This window comes from Hylaeus volcanicus, chromosome 2 (genome assembly GCF_026283585.1).
Source record: "Hylaeus volcanicus isolate JK05 chromosome 2, UHH_iyHylVolc1.0_haploid, whole genome shotgun sequence".
In the NCBI taxonomy this organism is placed as follows: domain Eukaryota; kingdom Metazoa; phylum Arthropoda; class Insecta; order Hymenoptera; family Colletidae; genus Hylaeus; species Hylaeus volcanicus.
Window position 1 is genome coordinate 30,924,369 of NC_071977.1, and position 12,856 is coordinate 30,937,224.

General features: G+C 44.4%; 1 protein-coding gene across 9 annotated transcripts in view; it reads left to right on the forward strand.

Annotated features, from left to right (window-relative positions):
• Window positions 1–12,856, forward strand: part of LOC128885118 (carboxyl-terminal PDZ ligand of neuronal nitric oxide synthase protein-like) — a 36,875-nt gene that overhangs the window by 17,672 nt on the left and 6,347 nt on the right. For 6 of the 9 annotated variants that reach the window (XM_054138939.1, XM_054138940.1, XM_054138941.1 and 3 more), the window contains exons 4-7: window positions 1,040–1,111; window positions 1,201–1,290; window positions 2,545–2,606; window positions 2,882–2,990. In XM_054138939.1, coding sequence (XP_053994914.1) covers window positions 1,040–1,111; window positions 1,201–1,290; window positions 2,545–2,606; window positions 2,882–2,990 — 333 coding nt within the window. Of the gene's footprint in view, window positions 1–1,039; window positions 1,112–1,200; window positions 1,291–2,544; window positions 2,607–2,881; window positions 2,991–9,435; window positions 10,608–12,856 lie in introns of those variants that run through there. The other 3 variants (XM_054138945.1, XM_054138947.1, XM_054138946.1) reach the window with 3 other exon arrangements.

The window sequence follows — 12,856 nt, forward strand, 5'->3', positions numbered from 1 at the left end:
AATGAGCCCAAACACGACCACATTCGGACCACCTTTAATTGTACGTCGTTTGGCCTAATTTTGAATCACTATGAATCGCTTAAAATTGAAAGTAGTCCGAACGAGGTCGTGTTTGGACTCATTTTCATCGGTAGAGCCTAATAAATCCATCGATAATACTTTCGCGACGATATTACGACCTGATCTAATTCCGACATGCTATTTATGTTTAAAACGCTACGAATCACTTAAAATTAAAAGTAGTCCGAATGTGTTCGTGTTTGGACTCGTTTTTATCGGCAGAACTTTCTACGCGTAACATTATAAATACTATATCGTCTTATTTTCAAACAAATTCCCACGCAAGAGCAAAAGAATCTACGCGATTTTCATTGATCGCAAGTTCAACCGTCCGATCGAATAAACGTCACGAGTAAATCACGACGCGTTCCTCGTCTATTACGCGAGCAGAATTTTGCCCATCTCCGCTGTCCGTAAATCACTCGTCGAAATGATGCGAGTCGTTGCATTAGCGAGCCTATTTCCGGTTATCCGTTCCCGATCTCTCGGCCAGCCGAGATATGTTTTGACATAATCGGTTTCACGGGGAATGCCTCATTCGAAACGATCGGGAATAGGAAACGGTGCACACCTGCGGTTTCAGAATAGATACGCGATGAGAAACTCCGCCGCTGAACACGGCTGTTTCCTATTTAATTCGCGACAAGCGTTTCGCCAAACGATCGTCGGATTCGCGAGTTTGTTTTCGAAACTCGACGCTCGTAAATTCCCTCTCTTCCAATCCGTTCGGTTCGCATCTATTTTCCAAACGCAACCCTGAATCGAAGCGCAGCCCCGGTAATCTTCTCCCTTCGACCGTACCCTCGGAGAGAATTTCACGACGGCTTACCAGCTCGCCTCCCCGCGAATCAGAGTAATAAACTCGGCTGGGCTAATTAAGAAAATTACTTTGCAACCGGCGATACGAGAATGACTCACGGTCTGGCGGCCGCCTATGCAAACGAAGCGCAGACCCTTTAATTTCTCTTTTTCCCCGCAGTTCATCGGCTCTATGGAGGTTCCTCGACCGACCAGCCGAGTGGAGATCGTGGCGGCGATGCGAAGAATCCGCGTGAGTCCGCGTAATCTCTTATTAACCACGGGGTGGTGCCCCGCGGGACGTTTAATGTCGTTAACGTCGGTCTTTTATTTTGTTACCAGTACGAGTTCAAGGCCAAAGGGATCAAAAAGAAGAAAGTGACGCTAGAGGTGTCGGTGGACGGGCTGAAAGTCACTCTTCGTAAGAAGAAGGTAATCCCTCGACTACGTTTGCCCACGGTTAGCTGCGTCCTCGAACAGTGCATTTATCCAGTCGAGGTTTCTATTCTGTGTTTACATTTGGCTCGAGTCGATCGTCGAACGTAGAAAAGGACCGTGGCGGGGATAGTCATCTTTCATTTATCCAGTCGATCTCGTCTTGCACTTATCCAGACTTTACTGTACATCGCGTTGAATTTTGAATTTTCAATTTTAAACATAGAACGCGTCGAATACCGAGTATCGAGTACTCGTTACCGAACGCCTAACGCTTTCAACACTGTCTCCCGAAACACATGAGCGATACTATATTTTTCCGAAACACAGCAGAGCGTAAATTATCGCGAGCGATTAAAAGCTCATTCTGTATTTGAATGTTAACACGCCGGGTACGTACTCGGTGCAGCGCCCTCGTGATTTATCGCTTCGTGGTTTTTGGCTCGTTGCACCGGTGCGTGGACAAGTCCGCGTGTCGACTATGTTTATTCAACGTTATTCGTTGTCCGGTGGAAATACCGCGTTAGGAGAGCTAAGGCGTTACACGGAAAAGTTCCCAGTGAGTTAGCAACGTGCCCTCCCCGAGCGGAACGATTAAAATAAGCGCCACGTTGATTTAAAACCAACGACATACGAATTCACCGCAAATCCCGCGGCATTCGTAAAATTATTCGTCCATTCCGGTTGCCTGCCAAGTGAACCAGATACAATTTCTTTGAAGTTTGAATGAACTGGTCGGTCAGAAATAATGCGACCATATAATTTCACAGTCGAGTCGCTCTCATCTATTTATGAGTAAATAGTTTAGAGTCCTCGACGACTGCGCTCTGAATAGACAACGAACGAAACCGATAAATAGCGTTCTATTCGTGGCGGTTAGTCGATCGAACGATTCAATTTTCGTTTAACGATCTAACAGTCGACAAGAATTTTTTCCATCTCTGGTTTGAACACGCTATTTGCATAAGACGACTATCTCTACCATTGGGGGCCCCCTTGACGACGAACAAGCGGTGTAATACGATCCTAACCGATTGATACGCTTCAGCCGACTGCTTTCTTTCCCCCGGACCTCTTTCTCTTTCACTCTCTGTCCTTTTCTACGTTCGACTCGAGCCAAATGTAAACACAGAATAGAAATGCCATACTCGGGTCCCGATTTTCTTGCGTTTATCCAGTCTTTACCGTAGCCGTGCTAAAGCTTCCTCGTGCATCGTGGATTAATGAGTCATTTGTCCTCTGTTCACGCAGAAGAAGCAGCAACAGTGGATGGACGAGAATAAGATATACCTGATGCATCATCCCATATACAGGTAAGACGATCAAACCTGCGCGCCTCGTTCAGGGGGGAACGATCTCCTGCGAGGTTTTTTTCCTGGAACAAGTCGCTACCGCTCCTTCGACTATTACTTTCAATTATCCTCCTCGTAAATAATGTTTTCCATCCAATCAACGAAACATCAACTTGGTGGAATTTCGATATCCCGTCAGTGGTATTTAAATTTTGACCAGAGCCTCGTTAGCTTTTACTATTTTTAGAAAATGTAACTCGACTGAAAGTGTTCAACTAACGTGTTTATTGTTGCAGGATATTCTACGTCTCCCACGATAGCCACGACTTGAAAATTTTTAGTTACATTGCTCGCGACGGGAGCAGCAATACCTTCAAGTGTAACGTCTTCAAATCTAGCAAAAAGGTAAGTGTCCCATATCGTGCTATATCGTTTCAATTTCTCGCAGTATCATCAAATTTTAAGTGTCGGTATTCGATGCAATCGACCGTTTTTCTTAATACTACTCACATCGAATGCGAAGCCGTCTCGGTTACTAGTTATACATTTTTTTTTTTTTTTTTAAATACAAAAGTTACAACACGGGGTTCAATTTTTTTTTTACTACTTACGCGCACGTGCGTACACCCGCGATAATTCACGTTGCCCGGCTTGCCGCCTGGCGTTTGATCAACTCGCGTTATTGTAACCCTATAAATAACAGCGGGCTATCCCCGTCCCGTCGCTCATCTCTGGCGCACGTACACTTTTGCTCTCTTCCGTCGGTCAACTTTTCCCCCGTTCCCTTTTCGCTCGCGCGCGCGTTTCTCTGGCCCTCCTTCTCACGATCCCACTCCCTTTTCTCCAGTTCATACGCACATTCCCTAGCGCCCGATCCTCTATGGACATCTTTCTCCTCTCTTTTCGCCTCGTTCCACTCATCCTTCCCTTCTCTATGCGTCGAGAATCGAGCCTCCCCACCTCTGGTGAATAGCGACGGCCATTGTGACCGCTAGACTGCGGATCGTATGCATTTACAGTGCGTTCGAATGTGAAAAGCACGCGCAAAATTTATGCAGGACGTGCATCGACCAACCGTGCCATGCATATACAGCTAGAAACTTTAAAATTGCGTAATAATTTCTTTCCGTGCTATTTCCTCGTCTCGATATAAAATTGTAAAACGTCGATGAGGAAGTTTATGTAACTCGAGGCGATCGAAACTTCAGCTTTCGGAGTTCGAATTTATTAATCATTTCTGTGACGGATCTTTGACATTTTCAACGCTCCCTGACTTTTATACCCTCGAGAGTTATCGAATGCATGGACAGCTCTTCGACAACTCTGTGCTGGTGAAACTTTCGAAGGTTCATTAATTTACTTCACGGACAGATAGTCTCCCGATAGTCTCCGTGCTCTCGAGACTTTCTAGGCTTCCGAGATTTATTATTTAACCCACTGAAATTTCATGCAGCTTCTCGTATCCTGTGTTATTCATGGTTAGGATGCTTTTCGGGACTCGGTGAATTTTCAGCAGTTCTCAGATGACTCGGTGGGAATAGGATGGAATGTTTTTAAGAATTTTAAGTTCTGTGAATGTTTATAGGTGGCATAGCGAGGTTTATAGCGATTCGCAGCGCGTCGAGCCTATCGCTAGGATCGTCGGGAAGGAAATGGAAGGGGAAACGCGTTGCGTGCTTGCCAAAGACCAGAATGCACCTTCCACTTCTCTCGGTCGAGATCATGGGCGCCGCCTCGGCACACGGGCGATCGTGTGACGATAAGCCCGCGACTATAATGCTTCGTCCACACTGGTTGACCACGATTGCGAAAAATGTCTTCAGCGTATCTCCTCGAAAGTATCACGAACGTATCGGCGAGGTTCTCACGAGTAAAATGAGTCCAAACACGACCACTCTCTGACTATTTTTAATTCATACGTTATTCGCCTAAATGGAGCACTATGAATTACGGAAAATTAAAAGTGCTCCGAATATGGTCGTGTTTGGACTCATTTTCATCGGGAGAACTTGACGAATTGAATGATAATACTCCCCCATCGAAAATGCTACGAAAATTTTTATTAGTATACAAAATTCAACCCTAACTGCCCGTTGAATATTACCCTCGCCATTCCATTGCTGATACTAGACCCATATACACGAGATGAACTTTACAAAATATTTTCATCGCTAAATTTGATCTCTATACTACTATCTTTAACTGCCCGGTATAGTTGAAGTCACGGGAAGGTCGAAGTATCAACAACTCCGCTACGAGGCGTTCCACGCAACAGCCTTTCGTGTCGGGCCCATTCTCCGTGTCAGTAATCTCCGTCTCGCGCTGTGTTTCCAACGAAAGAATCACTTTCGCGAAAGCTTGTATGTTTTGAAACAAAATACCGTGTCGTCCGCGAGACCCACCACCGGTCCTGTACACAAATTGCGACGCGATGCGGCCAGCTCTAAGCTTAGACGCCGGTTTTTCGCGCGGAACAAGTTACATCGACGTAGACGCAGAAGAGGATTCTTTTCTTCGCGCGGGCGACGAGTCGTGCCGATGGCGCCTGGGCTATACGGGTTGGCTATTTTAACAACCTCCTGCCAGCGACGAAGCCATGGCCGCCACTGCGAATAACGCGACAGAACGATACGCATCCCTTTGCTCCCCTTTGCATCTCTCGCCCTCCGAGTTTCTCCACCCACGACACAAACCGTTGACGTGTTTCTCGTGGACGCGACGGACAATTTCTGCATCTGCAGATCGGGCTCAGGACGTGCAACTATGCCCTTTATAATTCGAAAGAGAAGCAGCCTAATTTATCAATGAAATTGACACTTAACTTAACTACATTTCAGACCACAACTTGAAAATCACGAGTCTGGCTCCCGATGAAAATTTTTAAGGCCATAGTTGAAAATCACGAGTCTGACTCGCGATGACAATTTTCGACCAAATTTGAAAACCATACCTCTCCATTGTAATAATCGTCCAGAAATATTGCGCTGGAGGAGTCGTTAACGATTCGAGTGTGAAGATGTCGGTTAAGGGAAGCAACAAAGTTAGAGATTCCGTGCACCCTGAATTGCTACTTGCAGACCCCTTCTGTTCCGAGCCGCGTAACAACGAGAAATGGGTCCCTCGAGGCAGACGAGAGATCCTCGTTTGAGATGCTTCTGGCTGAAAATGACTAGGTCGATAAAGCGGTCGACCGTTTCGGAACATAAATTCGTAACGCGTCGCCTACTCGTTTCCATCGTTCTGCGACGCCATCACTCGAGGGTGGAATTCTTCGTTAGACCCAGGAAACTTGGAATGAAAAATCGTCGCCCATTAACTCTCGTCTATTCGCTGATAAATTTTCGCTGGATAAACCGCCGGAATTTCGCGGTTAGTATACCAGCGTTTAAATCTCATTTGGCAAATTGCCGAGAAGTAATAAAATAATTTAAGAGAATTTATAGATTCATGTACCGAGATATACGATGTCGCATCGATTATTAAGTTATGGCTTCTTGTTTATCTTCTGGAGTCGAAATTAAGCCGAGAAAATGTTTCGAAAATTCGAATGCTTGGCACCGTCGTTTCTCATCTCGGTAATTTATTTAAACGCGTAAACTTCTGTTCGCAGGATTCAAGAGGAACGTGATCTTGTTTGTTAGCCGAGTCTTTGTTTGTTTTATTCGCGATTCGCGTGAATATTTTTTGTAGCGATATTGAACAGTCATCGAACGAATGAATTCGCGGTATTTTCATTTCTGATTTCGGACAGAATGCGAATTCTCGTTGACGGGAAGGATATATATCTTTTGTAAACATTTATCGTTAGGGTAAACACTTTGTCCGACGCGACGCAAAGGTAACATTTTTATTTTCCGTCTCGGAAGGTTGCCTCGAGGTCAACGTGATTCCTTTAATGCAACGCTATATTTTCGGACAGGTGCTCCTGCTAGGGGATAAAAATACGAATTTAACGAGGTATTATAAATTATTGAGACGCTAAAGACGCCCACGAGTGAGAACAAAATTTTTTTTGAATTGGGTAAATGTTTACGCGAACTATTTTTATCAATTTTATATGTTAAATTCACTTTTCGCGAGTTGCGTTCACGGTTTACAAAGCTGTACAACGAACAGTACGAATAAGTTGATCTCGATCTAGAAACCAGAATACCGTTAGAGACTCGAAGACCGGGGAAAAAAATCCTTCGAATTACTCGGTCGATTGAAAGGTGTGCGATAACGCGAAAGGTAATTGGGGAAAAATACGACACGCGAATGCACGATCGGTTCTATAAATGGAGGATACGCGTGCAGTTACATGCTGTTACGCGCAATGAAACTCGTAAGATCGATGTCTCGTTAGAAAAAAGACATCGGCTGGCTTTTCGAACGAGATAGCAATCTTAACCGCAAGAGAGGTCGCTTATTAGCGGGGAGTGATCCCATTTTATCAACTCGGGGAAAAATCACTTCGTACGTCGTACTTTTTTTTTCTCTCTCTTTAAATGTGGAGAGATCCATTTACGCACATCCCCTCAAACGGGGGAGGTAGCGTGGCGCTCGCCTCTACGTCGTATCTTCGCAACGCAAAAATCGACGCTGTTTCGTCTCTGCGATGTTTCGAGTACCTCGGCACGTGTCTAGAATTGGCATGGTAGAGTTATCGCTCGCGGTGATTTAGACGAGCGCTGATATTTTCCATGATTTTATCGACGGTATATTTTCATTAATGTCCCGGTCGAAGTTAATATTTTTCGTTGGAAATTTCGTGGACGTCGGCAATTCGTCGTCGAGTTAATAGACAAGGCCGCCAATCGGTCCGAATAGTTCGTCAATTTATTTATCACGGTTCTTATTTCTTCTTCTTTTTTCCTCGTTTCTTTTGTTAGACTTCGCGGACCGTATAATAGACACGGGATTTCGAATGTCTCGTAAGTTTCGCACGTGCTCCGCTGGAAATAGAACGGTACATCTAGGACCCAACGGAAATACTCGTGTACCGTGAGCTGGTGTTTAATGGTACCAGCTATTAAAGGGGCAGTCCGGTATTTCGAACTGAGGATTTAGGATACTTTAACGTATTTCTTTATATATATAATAATTAATATTATATTATATACATACATACATATATATATATATTTATATATATATGTATATATATATATTTATATATATATGTATATATATATTTATATATATATGTATATAATATAATATTTATATATATATATAATGCTGTGGATACGTGGCGCTAAATAATGTAATTCTATATTTATTTATTGACTGTTAACCATTTGTGCTCGAGGCATTTTTTTCTGGTATCTACCAGCGACACGAGTTAAACAAAATTAAAGCCAAAAAAACATGATTGCCGGTCGATTTACTGCGTCGAACCTAGCGGTGACCGCGGGTCACCTCTCGAGTTATGCCAAACTTGAAAATCACGAGTCAGGCTCGCGATGAAAATTGTAGGCCAAATATGAAAATCACGAGCCAGGCTCGTTGTTAAGTTCAGTGCGACCTTTCGAGCGCAAAGGATTCAAAAGTTTCACCATCACCTAACCCCGTGACCTATCCACGTCCTCGAGCAACGGAAACTATCGTCGAGGGTTTCCCTCGAAATCCCTTCCCGCCCGAAAGAACCGAGCACTCGACAAATAAAAAAAGAAAAATTGAAAGTGGCACTCGAGAAAAGAAGAGGGGATTCATTATCGCGCGGCGTTATCAGCGCAACGAAACGAGCAAAGCACAGGGAAACGCTGGAAGAATTCCTCGACCGAATTACCCGTTCTCGTCCGGGCGAAGGGTGCTCGAAACGGGAGCGGAACGCGAGGAGCGAATTTCGAGCGTTGCTTTCCGCGTTCTGAAAGCTCGGCTGCGCCAGGGCACTTGGAGCTCTCTTCTGCTCCTTCTCGCTCCCGGAGCTCGAAACGAGCCACTCTGGAGATGGGAAGCACGGGAGGGAATTAGCCGAGGTCCGCGCGCACGCGATACAACGCGTGGACGCTCGCCCCGGTCAGCTACGATGAATGTGGAGGCGAAACACCAACGAACCGGGATGGAAACAACGCTGGAGGAACGAAAACTATTTCCAAGGGGAATTTTAATTGATGTAATAAAAGATGAAGCCGAGAAGTTAGGGCGTGACGAGATGGGAATAGAAAGGGGTTAAATCTTGTGAAAGTCGAAAATAGTGGAGGATGCTATACAATTTGTACAACTTTCGATACATTAGCAGGGGAGTATCATCGTTGAATTAATGAGATTTTCCCGATGAAAACGAGCCCAAACACGACCCTATTCGGAGCACTCTTAATAATGGGTGAATAATAGTCTTTCAAAAATTAGGCTAATCGACGAATAATTAAAGTTTCTCCGAATGGGGTCGTGTTTGGGCTCATTTTCATCGGGAGAATTTCGTCGATCCATTAATAATACTTCCAATAATATATTGCGAAAAGGATACAAGTTTCAGTTTTAAATATCGACCGATTCATATCGATGCTCATTCCGAGGTTCGCATACAAAATTCTCGAACCCTTTCATTCTCTATAACGTAATCGCTACCCTGCTTCGATATAAGTCCTCCAAATTCGTTCGATCTTTCACCGTCACAAAGAAAGTCGTAGATCGCGGGCAAGGTCTCCGGGCGATCCGGTTCGCGCCAGGGAAATGTCCATTGAGCGTCTCGAAAGCGAGAATATTAATGCGCTTATAAATAAACCGGTGGAAAAATCCAGCCACCGAGCGACCAGCAGCGGGTGGCGTGTGTGCTCTTTCCGCCCGGCGCTCTGCTATCGCTGGTACAGCATCCACCGCGCGTCGCTTAGTTCAGCTCTACCTGCCCGCCGCGTCGAGATACTCGACGTTTTCGAGTATTTCGAGAACACGCGGTCCACCTCCGCGTTCGCAGCCAACGGGGAACCGCGTCGACAGACACCGACGACACGTCGCCGACTCTCGTTCCTCGTTTTCGCCGAAACTCTCGCGAACGGAGGAATCGCCAGGTGTTCGAAGCTGAAAGTTCAAGTTTCTATGACGTCGCGAAAGAAAACTCGGCAGAGGTTGACGGAGCTCGTGGAAGACAAGCTCTCGACGGGATTGCTCTCTCGAGGATAAATCGTCGGAATTGGAGCAGAGAAAAAGCGAGGAAGTTCGTGGTGGATGTGTGGAAATAAGTCGAGGGAAGCTCGAGGAAGAGGGTGCGAAGAGCTGAGTTTGGAATGGTAGGGAAGAAGTTCGATAAGATTGGAAGGAGTTCGGAAGGATGTTCCTTCCGGAGGGATCGGGGAAGCAAACTGGAAGAAGTATTTGAAAAGTGGGGGATAGTTGGAGAGTAATGTTTGAGAGCGATCGGAGAATGGAGATCGAACGAATTTGAGGTGAAAGACGACTTGGGAAGTTGGAAGAGAAGAGTTCGACACTAATCGAGAATGTCGAGAAGCAGATTAAGAAAAGGTTGTGGGTGGAAGATTCGAAGAGTTTGAACCACCGATGAATAATCTTTTGAAGAAATTAGTTGGAGACTTAAAGGAAGTTTGATTAAATTTAATTGAGAGAGATTTGTATAAACATCTATAGTCGACACAGTTTCGAAATAAAAAATTTCACGATATGTTTGAAACAGTCTGAATCAAATTTCAAATAACTAAAAACACAGAGTGAACATAGTGGATGTGGTTGGTGTTGGAATGAGTGATCAACGCAGTGTTTCTGAACCTTTAGTGTTGAACAGATTCGGTGCTTCGTTCGGGACAGTTTCTCGCAAAGTCTGTGGGTAATACTAAATTCGTTGGGAGCAAATGAATAACTCATTGATACGGTTATCTGTTCTTGAGCTTCGACGACCTGGTTTTAAAAATGTCGAACGAAGAAGGTCGATTTCGAGTGATCGATGCGACCGTTTCAATTAAACTCGCGTCTTCGTATTTTGTTCTCTTTGTGCTCTTATCTCGAGGCAAACTGGAATATTCGATTATTTTTTTAAAATTTTGATACCTGTCGTTATACTTTCACGAAAGTATCACCAACGAATCAGTGAAGTTCTCCCCGTGAAAATGAGCCCAAACACGACCGCATTCGGACCACTTTTAATTGTACGTCATTTGGCCTAATGTTGAATCACTATGATTTGCTTAAAATTAAAAGTAGTCCGAATGAGGTCGTGTTTGGACTCATTTTTCTCTAGACAATCTCAGCTATACATTGACAACACTTTCATTAAAATATCACGAAAATTGGTTGGCTGCTGAATAACCAGAAATGAATATTAAAAAATTCCTTACCTTCATAAGAAAGTTACCAATGGACTGGCGATGTTCCCCCGATGAAAATGAGTCCAAACACGACCACATTCGGACCACCATTAATTATACGTCATTTAGCCTAATTTTGAATCACTATGATTTGCTTAAAATTAAAAGTGGTCCGAACATGGTCGTGTTTGGGCTCGTTTTCATCGAGAAGACCTCGCCAATGCGTTCCTAATATAAAATTTAAAAAATAACGATTTTCGTTACTAACGAAAATCATTATTAGCAAATTCTCGTCAGATTACAGAGGGATGACCCGACGCTACAGTGAATGTACCATAGAGAGGAAAGCTTCGGAAGCTTGTAAAGTAATTGAAAACGCCGCGATCGTTCCATAAATCCGCCGACCAGTTGCCGGAAGCTTTCAGGGAATGAAATTTCAAGGGAGACGTTCGATTTCCCGCGATTCCGTTTCTGTTGGTAGTGGCTGAAATAATACGCCGCTCGAAATACGTACGCGGATGATCACCGACTCGGATGACGTAACCAATATTCGCAAAATAATTCCCGCGGGCGAACGAAACTGACAGTGAAGAGTGCTATAATCCCAGGAAGTATTGCGCATTTTCGTCTTGTTGTTTCTCGGTTTATTCTTTAATCAGTGGCCTTTCTATTATTCTTGAATAAACTTTTAATTGTATCGCACCTATTTCAAAAAGGGGATAACTCTTTATATAATTTATTTACTTTATTTAATTTCTACACTGCAGTAGTTACATAGGGTTCTTCAGACGATGATCGGAAGGTCGAAGAAAAAGAAAGAAAAGCTTACGTTCGAAATTATCGATTTAATCGCGGAGCGAACACGTGCGTGCATGGAAAGCGTCTCTGAACGGGATCGCGTGTACTCGAACGAGAAGAACGCGTGTTATCACGGCGGTGCTTAATCGACGGCGGCGTGTTCACTCGTGTTACGCACGCTTGTCTAATCAAAGCAACGTACTATTCCCGTCGTTATCACTAATGACCGTCAACTTGGGTCAAGTTCAAGATATATTATGAATGACGCGCCCGTAGCGCAGTCATCGACGTACGTTGACGCACGTGATGTTTTTTTTACCTAGAACTACTTCCGCAGGCAAAACTCGGCAAAATTTTATTCGAGTTAATTCTAAGAACCTCTGCAACTTGTTACCGTAAAATGTTTAATTTATCCAAAGAAAATTTACAAACATGCACCTTTCCGAAACAATATAATCAGTAAGTGCACAATAAATAAAACGAATTAAACGAGCATTGGTTCGTTTGTTCAGGGATGATATAGAAGCGACATGAACGATTCCCGTTGATTTACGTGTCAGGAGATTAATCCCTCGTTGGCGCGGAAAGACGTTGTTGCAAACAACGCTTCGACGGATCTTCGCGAACGCTCCATGGCAAATAAACGTTTTCGCGATGCTTGTCGTAAACGACGCGGACCAGTAGTAGTTTCTAAACCCGGCAAGATTTATCGGGTGGTTTGCCAGTTCGGGTCCACCGGCGCGGCCGTTTATAATTGGCAACGACCGGGAAGAACCGCGCCCGCGAATATCGATTCTATGAAAGCGCGGATCCCGCGGGTATTCGAAATAAATTTACTACGCGCCGCGGGGGGCACACACTCCCCCCCCCCCCCCGGGCCACTACGCACGCGCTGACCCACATGGGACTGTTTATCGCGCGTACAGAAATACAATTCGCGGACATGCGAGTCGGACGGGAAGGTAGAATGAAAATCGTTTCGGTGAATTATGCGTTCGGTTGTTCCCATGCCAAATTGCTTGCTGAAGTAGAATTTTCGAAGTCGAATGTTGGATTCGACTGAAATTTGTGGGGTCTTCAATGATTGTTTTATGCGTATCGAGGAATTATCGCGAAATAATTGTACGAGCGAAAGAAATGGTTAGGTTTTGAGTGTTAGCTTCCGATGGAAGACACATTTTGAAAATTCAAAATGGTCGATCCAATATGGCGCGCACGAAATATAATCTGAAA